The 17,098-nt window shown below is 37.8% G+C and overlaps 1 protein-coding gene across 2 annotated transcripts in view; it reads left to right on the forward strand.

Moving 5' to 3' along the window:
- ADCY2 (adenylate cyclase 2) overlaps positions 1–17,098 on the forward strand; it is a 196,798-nt gene that overhangs the window by 134,674 nt on the left and 45,026 nt on the right. For both annotated transcript variants that reach the window (XM_049824068.1, XM_049824069.1), the window contains 3 exons: positions 4,428–4,497; positions 6,600–6,697; positions 13,865–13,949. In XM_049824068.1, the coding sequence (XP_049680025.1) occupies positions 4,428–4,497; positions 6,600–6,697; positions 13,865–13,949 (253 nt within the window). The remainder of the gene's footprint in view (positions 1–4,427; positions 4,498–6,599; positions 6,698–13,864; positions 13,950–17,098) is intronic.

Here is a 17,098-nt window from a genome sequence, read left to right on the forward strand (position 1 = left end):
TGTCACAGAAACATCTCAGAATTAGAAACTTTCCCTAAAATCTTAGTTTAATATGTCTTTGTTTCAACTGGTTGGTTGATTTCTTAGAGAAGGCTAAGCTTGATGGCATATTGAAATTTTTTGGGGAGGCAACGTGGCATGTATTTTTTCTGTGTCCTAGGCAGAGCTGGAGGCGGTATTGATGTTCTCTGTTTGCTGGTGAATAGATAAGACAGAGAAAAATCAATACCAGTCCAAAATAAGTGTTCAGGTTTCTTATATTTATCTGATGAAATAAGGGAATTGCCCTTCAAAAATGTGGACAGTAATTGTGATGAATTACATGTTTCCCCCCCTACTTCTGTTACTCAGAATCTTAATCAGCTGAGTATTACAGCTAATTATTAAATGCTTATATGCCACATTTGGTTTTTTGCATCTGATAGTAGTATTAAAAGGTACTTGGCTTTAGGAAAATAGGTTTTTAGTAATTATTTATAGAAAAGTGTTGATAGTTATAGGTCATACAAAGAATACAGTGAAAGAGGGTAGGTCATGTGATAGGCAAAGCATTTTGATTATACTAGACTTGCCTAAAACAGCTTTATAAATTTTGGCAAGTTTTATGTGTCTCCAGGTACACTTGCTCTGATAAGTGGATTGCAACAATGATGGTTTGATGTCAAAAGTAAAGCATCTATATAAAGGCATTAAAATAAAGTATTGGTGTGATCATACTGTATGTTCTTTTATCCCAGAGAATCCCTGTCTTATCTAATTAGTGCATAAAATTCAGAGAAGCTTGTGGATAAAAGACATCTGTGTGATAAAAAAGATTTCTGAAAAAGTTTCAGTGCATTTTGGGAATTACATGGGGAATTGCAGAAAGATAAGTAATGATCTTATATATCAGAGAGGCGGAATGCCACCTTCCAAAACTAGATTCTCTACCTATCCCTGTATTGATTTGCTGAATGAATCACTTAAATGATATTATTCAGTCGGGTACCTGAGAATAAGTTGTCAAAAGTGCTGATTCCCCAAATGGCAAGTTAATTCAATAATATTTTAACTATGTGAATGCTAAGCACTCGGAAAAATTAGATAAAAGATTTCCTACATTTAGGACACAAAACTAATCACATTTTTGTTTTCTTTATAATTGTGCAGGTTTTTTGTGCCTCAGTTTTTGGCTGCAAAATGAAAATAACACTATCAATTAATCTAATGGAGTGGTTGTGAGGCTAAATCTTTTGCTTTTCTGAATCAAAAAGCAAACTTAGGACAATCTGATATTTCTAAATGTTTTTAAGTGTAAAGTCTATGACTGAATGAAGAAAACTAAAAAAAAAAAATAAATTATTGCACATAAAATGTAGTATTAAAATTACCATTCTTTTAACCTTTTCAATTAGAAAATTGCATGAAAATGATTCAAAAGCAAACATTCCTTGTACAGAGACATTGTTTCTTCCACCCTGAGCTGTCAGCACGGTCTTTCTCATCCCCGTTGTGTGTCTTTCTGTGAAAAAAGTAACTGGTTGCAAGCAAATTGTCATAACATGTGGGTCTTTGGACATTACGTTCCCAGGTGTTTAACAGCCAGTAACTAGAAGATAAGGGAATGTAGAGTCTGGATCTTCTTAGTCCGAGACAAAGCTGTAGTCCAAGTGAATCACTGTTCTTACGCAGTGTAAAATAGCGCAGTACCTATTGAAGTGGTGCCTCAAGTTTTTAAAGCAGCATAGTGTTTTCTCTGGGCTCCCTTTCTCCCTGCTCTCCTGCTGCTTCACAAGCTAGCATAGCTGTCTTTCCACAAAACTGCCAAGTGCCACATGCACACACCATCGGTAACTTGGGGCATCTGGGTTCAATTCCTTCTTCTGGAATGCAAATGAAACTGTGGCATCTAGAAAGCAGCCCACTGGCCTTATAGCATGATTCAGAGCACTACATTTAGTTGGCAGTGCTCCTTGCAAAGTTGCAGTGAGGAAAGTTATGACCTGCTTATTATTATTCTATTAGAGCACTACATTAAAAGATACGTAAATATAGATTTAAAAGAGCAAGCAAGGAACAAAATTGCTTCTGTCTGTCAGCGGAGTGCCTTGGCCGTGAGGGTGTAACATCTTGCTTTCTCCGCATTTCTTTTCCCTGTACCTTGAACAAAGTATTCCTGGCTGCAAAGTGCCCGTCCTGCTGAGAAGGAGGATGAGCAGCCCTAGCTATGGCACCCTGAACCTTGGTGGTTAGGGGACTTCTGTAGGACATGGGATGGATGGATAGCAATCTGCTACTTAAATGTATACCTACAGAGGGAGCTAAACTAAAGTTATCTGCTCTTTGGTAAGTAGGTTGCTATGTTCAAGAGACACACTCTCTTTCCTCTCTTTTTTCTTTAAGTCATGGTGACTGCTCTTTTCTGTGCAAAATTCCTTACTGTACATTGTCAGTCAGGACAAGCCCTATGAAACCCTGCATCTCTGTGGGTACAGGCAGAATTCAGCTGGCTGGCTCTGTTCCTTAAATTGCAAAGGAATGTAAACAGAAATTGGTACCTAGCTTCCCAGGAGGCATATCCCCACATACTCGCAGATACTTTGGTAACTTTTAGGCTCATCAGGGACTCAGGCTGTGGGCAGAATTTTTCAGCCCTTTTCTCTGTGCCAAACGTATGTGGCTTTGTGCTCCCTCTTCTGTGCTTACTCTCCACTTCCATTTGTCTGTGTTACACTCTTTCCCTCATCTCAGACCTCCCGGCACCTGCTACCTAAAACCAGTATAGCTTTTTCTGGGCTTTAAAGTAGAACTAAAAGCTCCAGAAAATGTAAGCTTGTAATGTGGTGTATGAGGCAGCATTTGCTCTGACTGGCACTACTGACTTCACATGCGATCAAATGTGTACAGAGCAGATTAGGCCTTTGGGAGTAGGTCTGCAGACAGAACTTTTTAGCAGTGTGGTAATGGTAATTAAATCAATCTGCCTGTCAGGTACCATAAGAAAAAAACGGGAAATGAGTTAACAATTTGGAGAAGAGGGTTACTTTTTGTTTGATTTCTATAACTGAATGGAAAAAGACTTGCACTTAATTTTCACAGTTTGCCAGAAATATTCTACAAACTGAATGTTTTCTCCAGTAGGTTACAGCTGGACCCAAACAAAATCATGCTATATGTACAACAGCCTATCATATTTGTTTCTTCTCAGAATCCTGTGATCAGACATAGCCACTGCAGAGCAAACTGGGAAATATATTTTTAATTAAACATTCCTAGAGCTGAATATGTTTTCAGCACCTTTTTATAATGAAACTGATTGCACAGGAACAGGGACAGTCTCACAGGCAAGGAAACAAATATTTCAGATTTCATAAGTCAAAGCTAATAGCTTACACTCCACTCTGTCCACCCCTGTTCTCCCAGGACCTTAATTTAGGATATATTCCACTGTGGTTTGTTGCTGCTACTTATTTGCATTGCAGCCTGTCAATTGAGACAGATTCCCTTTTATTTAGAAGACATTAGCTACACTACTAGCTTAGAGCCTGACTTAAAGTTATTGCTTGAAAGGTTGCAAAAAAGCCCTGCTATTATTGGTCAAGCTCAAATGTTGCATGTTCACAGAAGTAGTCTGCTGAAATATTTTCATCAAATTTGTCTAGTCCCCTTAAGGTGCAAGCAACCTAACCCTCTTAAAATTTAAATACCCTGTTTCTTTCCAAGTGTCCCTTAAAATAAATGTAGAATTTCATATTAGAACATTTCATTTTGTAAAGGTTATGTCAAGGTTTTGTCAAGATTCACTTCTTTTAAAATAGTTTTGTCACTTCAGTGCAACTACTTATTTTATTTAGTATTTCTCACCTTTAAGCAGACAAGAAGTTTTTATAATCAGTAAAAAGATCAAAATCTACCTCTAGAGTACAGGGTCATGGTCAAGAGACTAATACAGCTCAAAGACAAAAGCACCTCACCTCTTTTAATAATTTTTTTTTTACATTTTTGTTCAGAATAGAAGTTCGTAAAGTGTGATTTACCTGCCACTCTTGCATATTGTAACGGTGTGCTTCTTAAAGGTACCTTGTGAAGGACTGTTTTCATCTCGGGTTCTCTTCTGTGCACTGGATATAATAATAGTGTTTTGGACATGAGTGGAATATCAGTGTCAGAATTACATCATAGAAATCTGTCCCTTGATTGTCCTTACGAATGATTCACAGAAAAAATGGCTCATCTGAGCTTTTGTTTCATGTGTACGTTAGCAGTAGAAGCCAAAAGGGAGAGGGGATTTGTAGTTTCTGCTTTTACTGTCAGTGCAATTCACCATACACATTGCAATACACAAGAACTTGCTTTATTCAAAGTGATTTTCTTATTTTACTTCATTTCATAAAAAGACAGGACTACTTTATTCTTATGTCAATTATAATGTTCCTTTTCTCTTCTAGGCAGTGGCTTAAATCTGAAGACATTCAAAGAATATCACTTCTTTTCTATAATAAGACTCTGGAAAAAGAAGTAAGTTATTTTCACTGCAGATTCACAGTTGATTCTGTCTTTGCCTCATCCTAAGCGAGGCTCATATCCCTTATTTTTGTGACACAGAGCCATTGCCACAGTACCTCACCTGCAGGGAGAATTGCTCAAACCTTACAATAATATTTTAGTTCATTTATGGAAGAAATTTTATGAATGTGATGTCTGAGACTGCTTTCCTGTTTGTAGGACTCTGCAGTTCATTTGAATTTCTTGAAATTTTCATGGACTCGCAGAAGTGGGAGGAGGATTGCTAGTCCAAATTTGATGTAACTGGAGCAAAGAATTCTTAAGTTCCATCACTTACATCCTCAAAAGGCAGTTATCAAACTCCACTGGTTTGGGGTTTTTTTTCCCTTTAACCATGTCTCAAAGACTCCACCTGTAGTAATGATAGTCTTGTAATGGTATCAGTTACTCATTAGTTTTCTCCATATGCGCTTGCTGTGCACAGTCATTCCAGGGAAACAACCCTATAAATGTTTTTTTAAGAAAAATGCCTAGCTGTCTTGGATGCAACACACTAAGTGTTCTTCTGGCTAATATGTTTGATAAAACATTTTTGAGACATGTATGTACAGATGGAGTAAATGATATTGTTTCTAGTCCTTGGAGTAATGATCAGAATGAAAGATCCCTCCCTTTTAGGTGATTGTCATGACTACTAGCCTGGAAAGTCAGGCCTTTTCTTTGATTTATGGCCTTGTAGAGCTTGAGTGTATTTCTACATACCGACACAACTTCAGCAGGAAGACTGGCGGGTTGCCTGTTTCTGCTTTCTACTCTAAGCATAGTGTAGCTGATAGCTGAACAGTTATGCTGTCCTTCAGGGAAGTAAGAGGTAGGGTTGACCACAACTGGCTGGATAAGTGAGTGAACCTGATGAGAATGGGGTAGAGGAAGTATTATCGTACTGTGTTCACACTGTACAGCATAGGTGCAAGTATCCTCTGGGTCCTGTGTGGTGGTCAAATACATATTTAATTATTTTTGTAGATATCTTTCAGTTCAAGGCATCTGAAATAATTTTCAGATTCTTTCACGGCTCAGCAGAATAGTGTTCTTACGGCCAGTTGCCAAAGGCATGTGTTGTACACCCTTGGCAAGGCATTTGGGTGAAAGAGATTTCAAGGCTTGTTGAGGCTGTTTAGAAGATGGCATGAGAGAGAAGCTGCTACACCTGATGTGGTTGCATCTGTAGTGTTGAAAGGGTACACTGAGTGGATCAAAGGGGTACCTACGAGCACATTCAGATTTTAATGTGGGTGGTACTAACTGATAAATTCTGAAAGAGAACTTGAGAGAAAACCATCATATGTGCACTTTGGACAATCAGGGAATCAGGACTTGGGAGAAAATCAGGGAGCTAAGTTATTCGGCTGTGTTGATGCTCCCTGTAGGAGCCTAATCTCTTTTAGACTGTAGAATGCTATGGAACGGCAAAGAATTAATTGTTCTTTCAGATCTGGCTTTTTAATATCTTGCTTCACTCTCTTTTAATGACTCACCAGTCCAGTCTTGACTTTAAAGAACTCAGTCAGAAGCCTGCTTTTGATTTAAACAGGAGCTTTTTAAGGCCTGTAGGACCTGAAAGTACAGCAAGGTAATAAAGCAAAATAATTATTTAACCTAAGGAGTGAGTTGCCTGACTTAATTGGGAAATGTCTGGAGAAGTGTGAAACACTGAAATGAATTTACAACTGGGTTGGAATTTTTTGAGATTTCAACAGCAGCTCAAGGTCCAAAATTCCTAAAAATATTTTAAAAAATGCTTTCACTTTTTTTTTTTTTAAATTAAACTTTTTATGATGAATTTGGGATAGTCCTGTTCTGGAGAGGAACAAGGCAAAACCATTTGACGTGGCTACTTAAGCTGTTCTTCAGGAAGTAAAAGGATTCAATGCTATGCCTGACAATCCCTAGCCCTATGTAAGTGGATGTGGAAGTCATTGAACAACAGGAAATTTACTGTTGCTAAAGACTACCTATACCTATCTGCATCTTTAAGCTCAAATTTCAGTGGGGTGATATTTTACCTGCTTTGGAAATTGTATTTTTTAACATTTGCTTTTTTTTTCTTCTAGTATCGAGCAACTACTCTGCCTGCATTTAAGTATTATGTGACTTGTGCCTGTCTCATATTCTTCTGCATTTTTGTTGTGCAGATTCTGGTATTGCCAAAGTAAGTGTATTTAACGTGTACTCATTCCTATGTATATTTGGTTATTAATGTAAAAAATAAAAATGTATAAGTAAAAAATTTTTTAATTATTAGATTACAGAGGTCAATTCATGGAAATGAAATTGAACAGAGAAGATTCAGGATTTCAGCCCATTTTCAAAGTTAGGCTTGTTTCTAATTTTAAACACTGTCAATAGTGTGGTGCCAAGTATTAGTATCAATTCTTCATTCGTTTTAGTTTTTTCTCTTTGCTTTTAAAAATATGTGATGGTGACAGGAATGAAATTCATATGTGTAAAAAAAAAGTAACACAAGCTATAAGTTTGTGCAGCTAAAATTCCATGTAAAATAAGTGTGACAATTGGACGTTGAAGTGGGATAAAATGGATTGCAGAATTGAGACTGTGATTAAATAAATGTATTTAGCATATTACTCTGATGATACTGCTCTATTTAGCATGCAAACAGAACATCACTATTCATAAAATGTGTCTTTTAAAAACTAATTTTAAAATATTATAATAAATTGCTGGAATAGTTATTTTTATCAGAATGTATATATTATGAACTTATTTATATTCATGCATATAAATCAGCTGTCTTTCTATCTATGCATATTCTGGAAAGGCTGAGGAAACTGGAATACAGTTCCAATAAAGAATATTTTATTAGACTTCTTAAAATGGAATTTTTCTGTTGATTGTTTACATAGTGGAAAGTTGATATTTGTTTTATAGCAATTGTTTCCAAAGCCAACACTGTATATTCCCTGTGATACAGTATTTCTTCACTCATAGTCTTTTCTCCTGTGCAGCACTTTGAGGACTAGTATTTATAACCTCAGTTGATTGATTGGTCTTGTGCTGTAGTACTTACTCACATTTTAATTCAAAGCCAGAAGGAACTGTTAGGTCATTATAAATTGACTTTCCATACTGCGGACTTGTTTTATAACATGTATAAAGTTTTATGGACTTCTATTCAGATCTTAACAGCATTCTCCTTGCAAAGGGTTTCCCAGCTAGTTTCTAACACGGAGGCACAAGCCACAAAGGGACACTCTGTCAAGAGTTCAGAAGTATCCTGCACACGGTTCGGTCTGACTTTAGGCATTACTGTTGCAAAATATGAAATTAAGACTCATGACTAATTTTATTTGTCATTTTGCATGAGTATAATTTACAAGCTCATACTATAGATTAGTACAGGAATTAATTCAGGGAATTTCGTGGTTTGTGATATACCAAAACCCAAACTTGGATCTAACTAGTCCCTTCCAGCAGTATGATTTATGAATCTGTTTTTTATGTTTTGATTTCAGTCATGAAAATGAATGTAGATTTATCACTTATCATACATGCAGTAAGATGCTCAATTTGCTATATCCTTATTATGTCTCTTAAACCAATTGTGTAGCTCATTAAAATATATCAGATACTTGAAATTGGTGAACTCTAGGGAGCTGTATTCAACTAACGAAAGAGTCCTCCAACTTGTAAAAGCATATGCTGATATCACATGATCTCTTTCTAACATCAGAGCAAAAGATACACAGGATTTACCATTTTCATTACCAAAATGTAAATTATCTTTTGGTCCTTTTATAGGGCTGCATATTAAATTGTAAAAGCAAGAGTGTAAAATCAGATATTACCAACATGAATGGTGTTCAGCTTCAGGGGGTCTGTGGATTAATTTAAGAGATGGAAAAATGGAAGACAGAAAGGCAAGTTATTATACAGGCATCTGCATATTTGCTGGAAAACTGGGAGCATTGCAAATTTAAAAAAAAGTTGAAAAATCAGCAGTGTATGTAGTCATCACAAATGTAGCTGAAATTGAACATACTCCAGTACCACAAATGTTATTTCCTTCCAACAAAAAATAAATAAAAAATAAATAAATTGTAGTTTAGTCTAAAATTCTATCTAGCCTTTTTGTTTTCTTCCAAAAATTCTACAGGATTTTTAAACGGTGATCTAATGAAGACAGGGAGATAAATGACATCTGTCATTGGGGTTTATTGATTCACTGTTCCAGTAATCTGGTTTTGCAGCAGGGTAATGTCATTGATTTCTGTGCAGGCACACCACCTGCTGCTTTAAAGTAGATTTGGAGATATGTCATAGTAAGTAACATCCAGCAAGTTGCAAGTAATATCTCCAAGATCACGAGACACTTATTTCAAGGCTGAAACAATTTACTAATGTTTTAATTTTCCCAGTGTCAATAAACTGATGTGGTGTTTTCATAATAAACTTTACACAAAGTGGTAAATATAAATTTAATCAAGTAAACAATATCTTGGGGTAAAATGTAAGTCATTATTGTGACATTAAAATGCCAGCAAATCTTGATCATTACATTTCCTTGGAACAGGCCTTCAGTGGCTCGCTAGCATTCTTGGTTTACCAAGCGACAGAAGTATCTCTAGTAATTCACGACAACCGTATGTTCTTTATTTAGGGAAACAGTCAACTAACATGGAATGGGTAGTGTTGTTTTTTGAAATGCAGACTGCTGAATTGATGAAAGTATATTACCATTGCATAGACGTTACTTCCTGTGCTGTTCAAGTAAGAGATTTATTTGGGGCTATATTTAAGATTCTTCCCCAGCTTTTGCTCTCTGAGGCTGCTGTGTTCAAGAAAGCAGGTCCTTTTGTCCTGAGTCATGCCAAAATAACAACCATCTTGTTCTACCCATGGAAGGTGGTTAGGAGGCCTTAGCATAGTATTTCCAGTCAAGCACAGCTGAATTTCTTCGTGGAAAAGGTAGTACTTAAAAACTTTGAAAGCAGGCGTGTAAAATAGAAGACAGTATAAATGAAAGAAAACCATCATTACTAGCTATTTTTCTGCTGTCTCTGATTTTAAAAAATCTCAAGTGGCATTATAATACTCAGATGATTTTTCTTAACACTGAAACTGCCATACAGCTAGTCGACATAGCCATGGAATCCATTGATGTCTTAGTGAAAGCATCAGTCGAATTAAGAAAGAAATAGCAACTATTAGATACCAAAAAAGTCTGAATGCAGTATTGCCTTGTGTAATTGCTTCATTATGATTTTAGCACCTCAAGAGGTGCAATCAAATAGTTCATGAATGTTAATTACCTGGTGAGCTAAAGAAATTCTCTACATCCCATTAAGGAACACATGCCATAAGTCACATATTTTCCTAAAAGTTACAAAAATGTAGAAAGGATATGTTCTCTTCTCCATTTTTCAGTATCTTTATATTCATAATAAATTTTTTTGGAGGTAAAATGTTACCAACAAGACATAATTATGTATAAGTACAATTTTTTTTCCCAAGCTTGTACCACCTGATGAAAATTGATTAATCAAAACAGGTATTTACTGATGAAACGAGAAGATGAGTAGGATAGCCAAGATCATGAATTATTTTGACTTGGAACTATCTGAAGCCTGGGAAGTTCTCATATTGTTTCCTCAATTTTAAACTCTGTCCCTCTGTAGGTTGTTGTCAAGGGTTGTCGTCAAGGGTTGTCCTGTTAGGGTTCCTGGTGGGGCACTGTAGCAGAGAGCAGACCTTTCAGAAATGAGGGCATTCCTTGAAGCATAGGAAGAGGCAGGTAAAAACTTTACTGCTTATGGGATCCCAGGTGGTCTTCTGACAAAATGCTTTGCCGACACCTGTCAATGCAATGCATTTGGTGAGTTGTGCAATGCGTTTGATGGCTCTACATGATAAAGGCGAGATTAGTTTACTGCAAAGACCTGTACTGTTTTTCTAATGTTCCAGTGGCAAAAAAGAAATGCATGTTATGGCTCCCCTAGGGTCATTGCCTCAAATGAGGCTTGTTTATGGTGGCACTTAATTTTTAGTAATTTGCTTCCCATCATAGCATTTTCAGCCCACTTCTTTCATTCTAAGGAGCACATCGTGGTTTCAGCCCAGCCAGTAACAAAGCACCACGCAGCCGCTCACTCACTCCCCCCTCCCCAGCCACAGTGGGATGAGGAGAAAATACAAAGGCAGGCTCGTGGGTCGAGACGAGGACAGGGAGGGGCTGCTCCCCACTTACAGTCACGGGCAAAAGACCAGCTCAACTTGGGGGAGAAACAAAATCAATTTAATCTGCTACCAATCAAACCAAATCAAGAATATTGGGAAGTAAACCCCAACCTGAGAAAAGCTTCCCCCCCCGCCTTCCCGCCTCAGCCCCACTCCTGGTTCTCTCCCCCCAGGGGAACAGGGGACGGGGGCTGGGGTCGGTTCCTCACCCCTTGTCTCTGCCGCTCCTTCCTCCTCAGGGGGAGGAGGACTCCGCGCTCAGCCCCTGCTCCAACACGAGTCCTTCATGTGGGCTGCAGTCCTTCCATCACAGACTGCTCCAGCACAGGCTTTCCCATGGAGTCACGGCCATCTTAGGGGGCACCCACTGCTCTGGGATGGGCTCCTCCCTGGGCTGCAGGTGGGCATCTCCTCCTCCTTCACTGACCTCAGTATCCATAGAGGAGTTCCTCTCACATCCCAACTCCCTGCAGGTTTCCCCTCTTAAATCTGTTCTTCCACAGGTGTTTCCACTGTCACTGACGGGCCTGGCCTGGGCCAGAGGCTTGGAGCCCGGGGAGCTTCCAGCAGCTTCTGACAGGAGCCAGCCCTGCGGCCCCCTCCCCACTACCAAAAACACCCATGCCACACAAACCCGTAACAGAGCAGTATGAAATTATTTCAGCTTAGCCTAACTGAAGCAGAAGTCCTGCTGTTCCCAGAAAAGAAGAGGGTGTGGGGACCAAAAACCTTACAACTTTTTTTGCTGTATTCACAGCTCAAATCTGGATTTTAAGATACCACTTTTCCTTATCCTCAGTCCTTTTCTCTTTGTCCTGATAATCAGAATCTTGTTCAACTTGCTATGTAATTCTTTTTCTTGTGCCACTTCAATAACATCATTGATCGTGTATAACAGCTACAAAGGCCTTTAGTTCTTGCCTGTTGCCTGCATGATTAAGTACTTTTTGCATAAGCTCTCCTTATGCCATGTTAATTTTATTTCCCTTGCTCTGCAGTTTCTCTCAAAAACATCTTCATTACTTCTTCTACCAGGATGCACTCCAAACTTGACTTATAAGGCTATTCTTGTGTTGAATCATTTCTTAAGGTGTGCAGGCTCCTTTTTTGTATCCTTCATATCAGAGAAAGAATAGCAATAGTTTGAAACTCAGGAATCATTACTTGAATCTTACTGAAGGACATATATGATTGGATGTGTTTAGGCATACATAAAAAATAAGCCTGTTAATTATATTCCTTTTCCTTCATCTATTCTGTTGCTTACTAGATTTTAAATTCCGAAGAGTAGAGACTGTAGTTTTACATACCCTGATGTACAGTTTACTGTCTCAGTCTCGATGAGAAATTCTTGGAGAACATGTATTCATAAGCAATAATGATTTTCAAATAACTTCTAAACGAAACATTATTTCAAGATTAATACATGTTGTGAATTGCCAGCTGTTTGTTTTTCATCAGCTGTTCACATCAGCCCAAAATCTGATGAATAATTAGCATATAGGAGGTACTCTGAATGATTGGCAGGGAAACTCCTAAATTACTCTCCAAAATGCTTTTAATGGCAGCAATATGGCATCAAATTGGTTTGTGAAGTTAATGCTTTTTTGTTCATTCCTGAAAAGGGCTTCTCTAACACCGTTGTTAGATCAAAATATTTTCCAATATTTGTACGTAATCTAAGGAAATTGTTCCATAGAGTTCTATTCCTGAATTTTTAGTATTATAGTTTCTAAAATGTATATATTTGAATTTAAATTGGCATCTCTCAAGAAGAGATGTAGGCTTTTATTAATAATATTTTTTAATTCTGAATCATACATTTATGGAGAAGCTAACTTAAAATGTAACATTTATTACAGTTTTGTGGAAAAAGCAAGGGATAGAAAACTTATTTCTAGAATGTCATGCCAATATTTCTAGCATATAAGGTTTGATAAAATAAGATATTTGCTGGTGCTCAAAGGAGTTGAGAGATATTTTTTAATGCTGTAAAAATGTCAAATCTGTGGTTAAAAACTGAAAGCAGACGCTCAGGTGAGAGACTCCATGATGTCATCTAGTTCCCTTGCTTAAACAACTCAGTTCTTCCAGAGCTCCTGATCTCTTCTTGGTATTCATTAAATATAATTAGGTCCCACCGCATCCTTCCCTAGGCAGCTGTGCTAAGTAGCTCTCATGTGGTGCCTGATGGAGCAATTACACTCAACTGTGGTATTCATATAAGAGAGATTTCCACATTTGTGGAATGAATGCATGCATGGATTGTTACTGTATCCCTGCTTCTGTTTACTGAGTATCCACTGATGCTATTTTGGGTAGACTTTCCTATTTATAACACACAAGAAAAGGATGAGCTAGAACATGTGAGTAAGGATGATTTCAGGGAGAGTATAGATTCATCATTTTTTTTAATCTAAAGTCTGTTGTTGTTTTTCTTTTTTCTTCCTGGTGTTTAGTTTTCCTTCTATCCTGTCCTCTGATACTTCAGAATCTACTAGCCAGCCAGTCAAATTTGATACAAAATAGAGTTTTCAGAGGTGTTGAAACCTAATCCATTCATGAAATAGCAGTCACTGTATTAGGGCCCCTGCTGGCTGAGAGGCTGCAGCATCACAGATACCACAGGTTCTAGCCACAAGACACTGAAAACTGGACATCACTGTCCCATGCTATTGCTTTTCTACCTTTGCAGGGGAATGTATACTACCAACAAGTTAATTTTGTGTATCTATTAGACTCTTAAATTATTATAAAATCAACAGGATAAAAATAAAGCAATAAGAAGCTTCTTTAATACAGGCTTTCTAAAGTAAAAACAAAACATTGCTGCTGTTAATGCACTCTGTCATTTAAATTAGTTGTGTGGAAATTATTATCTTCTCATGGTAATAGTTTTACAAAGTCAGAGTTAAAGCCAATTCAAGCGTTCCTGAGTTGACAAAATGGCAGGAAAAAGGTCTGTCATTCTGGTAAGGATTGGAATTGCTTTTCCACAGTGTTGAGGTTTGGAAGTTGCAACTTGCACATGGTAATTTTTCGTATTATCAGTATTATACACAAAGGAAGGTCATACTACAAATGTGTAACAGAGAAATTAATACATGTTTTCCTTTTCTTGTAGAACATCTCTTCTTGGAATTTCATTTGGAGCTGCATTTCTCTTGCTTTCCTTCATTTTGTTTATCTGCTTTGCTGGACAGCTTTTGGTAGGTATTCAAGGAAATGTAATCCAGTAGTTAATGGTTTCTTTTAAATAACGTGTTCTGATTTTGCCAGTCCACTCTGCCTTTGCAGAGTACCAGTTAAATGAGAAAAGCTTGCATGCACAGGCTTCTGAGGACATTGTTTTGTCAGTGTTAACTTGCTGTAAAATGTCCTCATTTATCTGAATCACAGAAAATGCCAGTACAGTGAATGTCTGTATATTCTTTTTCTCCCATGAAGCTGGATCCTCTGAGAGGTTTGCATTATTGTTTGATTGATTGTCTTTTCAAAAATTTTTGTTATTGTGCTTAGAGGGGTTGACTGATCTTATCAATGCTGTAATTTGGGGGAACTGTGTATTTGTTTAAATCTTTTATAAGACCATTTTCTGAGTTTAGAGACTATTTCACGATAACAATTTAATTTGATACATAAAAACTTCATAGTCAAATTCTAATTTTGCTACTGAGTGGTCCAGGTGTTACTGGTGCCTATTAGTGTACCAAATAATGTGCTAAATTTGTGAATTTCATTTAATTCAAGATTTGGGCAAACCTTTCAGCATTTCACAGTATAATTTACAAATATTATTGTCCTCCTTTCAGTTATTCTGAAATAGATCCAACATATAACTCCATCTAGAACAAGGTATTTCAGGATTTCTAAGAAAGTGAATGCAATTTGAATTTGGCGTGTGATCTGGAGTAAAACTATCTGTATACTTGTCACTTAAGCCCCACTTCTCTATCTTTACATCTTTCCACAAGCTCCCATAGAGAAAGCTGAGAGAAATATCTTTTATAAAAAAGCAAAACATGCGCATAGGAAAGACAATTACATCACTATGCAGTAAAACAGTAAGGAAAGGTAGCCTGGCAGTTAAAGCAAGAAACGGAGGAAGCAGGATTTTATAATTTCTCCCTCTTCCCTTGAGAGGCTTGTAATTAACCAGGACATGGTTTTAAGAAAATGTAATTAATGTACATTTCAGTTGCCTTTCCAATAAGGTAGGCATGCTGCCACTGCTCAGGAATTTATCTGAGATATAATGCAACAGTATTTTTAAATATTTTAAATCCTTGGAGTGAGGTCCTAGAGATATTGCTATTATGTAACAGCAAAAATTAATTCTCATGTAATGTCATACTTGATTGCTGTTTGTTGTTGACATAAGAGTAAAATGATGGAGTCAGAGTACTGCTGTTGAATAAGCAAATTAAAAAAAAAAAAAAAAAACTTCAAAGAAAAGCCAGCCTTTTTCCTCTAGGAAAAAGAGGTGCCAATGAAATGGTATGAAGAAGTGCTGGGACGTAAACTCTCCTGGGGCTTTTTTTATAGTGTAGCTTAGGAGGAATACAAACATATTTTTCTGCATTTAAAGGGATGGCTAATGAAATATCCCAAGTCAGAGTTAAGGAGTTGTACTGCTTGAATATTATCTAACACCTACTTTCAATGCTGTTTTTCCTATGTCTTCTACGTGCTGTAAATAATTCCCAGAAATGGAGACCTATTATTGCATTTCTGTTGACTTGCAAGATGTCATCATGTTCTAACCTAAATAGCTTGAAGAGGGACTATTTATGTCTAGGGGCTCTTATGTCTTTATGAGTTCAGCTGTTCTAATGCAGAAGCTATGCTTCTAAGAAGCCTTTCAGCAAGTAAGTTATGACCATAGTTGATGCAGTGCTCTTTCCTTCACAAGCGTGGCCATAGTTCTGTAAGGTGATAGATGAGAGGCAGCTAACAAAGGAGGCAGTAGGTTTATCTTTCCCCTGTCCTCTCCCTGAGATTTCTTCCTTCATGTCAAAATCCAAGTATTGTTTTGCAGCTTTAACCACAGTGACACGCTATGTTATGTTTCAGTAGCATGTCCATTGCAGTATCTGACCCATAATTGTACATGTTTCCATTCCAGAAGAAAAAAACTGAAATTCTCAAGTGAACAAGTATCAATATCTGGGCTTTAACGCTATAGTGTCAGTGTTAAGAGAAATCACACTTTATTGTCCTAATCCCAGTTGGGTTTGGGTTTGAGGTATTTTTTGCCAGTGTGGGTTTTTCCCACCTCTTTTTCTTAAGAGGTACATTTTGGATTCCCCTGCAGAATGCTTGTAGTAAATGTGGATGTGCTTGTGTGTACGCACACCTGCACGTAATCACAGAGTTTAAAATCACCAAAGATCTCTTTTCTAAAAATGTACAAAAAAAGAAGAGCATTTTTGGGGCCTGACTGACCCTGACAGATGAACTGTGGTGTGTTAGCTTTGACTATTGGCCAGACGCCCACCCAGCTGCTCACTCACTCTATCTCCTCAGCGCGACGGGGGAGGAAAATAGGATGAGAAAGCTCGTGGGTTGAGATAAAGGTAGGGAGATCACTTACCAATTGCTGTCATAGACAAAGCAAACTTGACTTGGGGAAATTAATTTAATTTATTGCCAATTAAAATAGATCTGGGTAGTAAGAAACAAAACCAAACATTAAAGCCACACCATTCCTCCCCCCTCTCCCAAACTCAGCTTCACTCCTTTGCTCCAGACTCCTCTACCTCCCCCCAGGCAGCACAAGGAGGGGTGGAGGGTGGTCGGTACCTAGACATTTCTCTCTGCTGCTCCTTCCCTTCACACTTTCCCCCTGCTCCGGCATGGGGTCTCCAGAGGCTGCAGTTCCTTCAGGAACACCCACCTGCTCCAGCACGGGTCCTCCATGGACCGCAGTGTGGACATCTGCTCCATCACGGAGCACCTTCTCCTCCTCTTTCTCCTCCTCCTCCTCCCTCGGTGTTCCCTCCACTGTTTCTCACTCTTTTTGTTCCCTCCTCCTCTCTGTGCCTGACATTTTCTGCCCTGTCTTACCCAGGCTTTCCTCGAGGTGCCCTCTCATGGCTGAGGGGCTCAAAACAAAGCAAAAATCCAGACTGCAATGCTAAAATTACTAGTGCTTACGGAATTTAATTACAATATTGTAAGAAGAGATTTATGCTCATTCTTTCACTCTGAGTTTATTATTAGTTGATTTTACTGTTTGGCAGCACTGCGGTGGGGTCCAACTCAATCTGTTGTCGAGTGATAACATCAGCCATTAAATAAGAATAGGAATATTATTCCTATTAATAAGAATAGGAATAATTTCCAACTAATGATGCAA

The sequence above is a fragment of the Accipiter gentilis genome, chromosome 20 (genome assembly GCF_929443795.1).
Source record: "Accipiter gentilis chromosome 20, bAccGen1.1, whole genome shotgun sequence".
NCBI lineage: Eukaryota > Metazoa > Chordata > Aves > Accipitriformes > Accipitridae > Astur > Astur gentilis.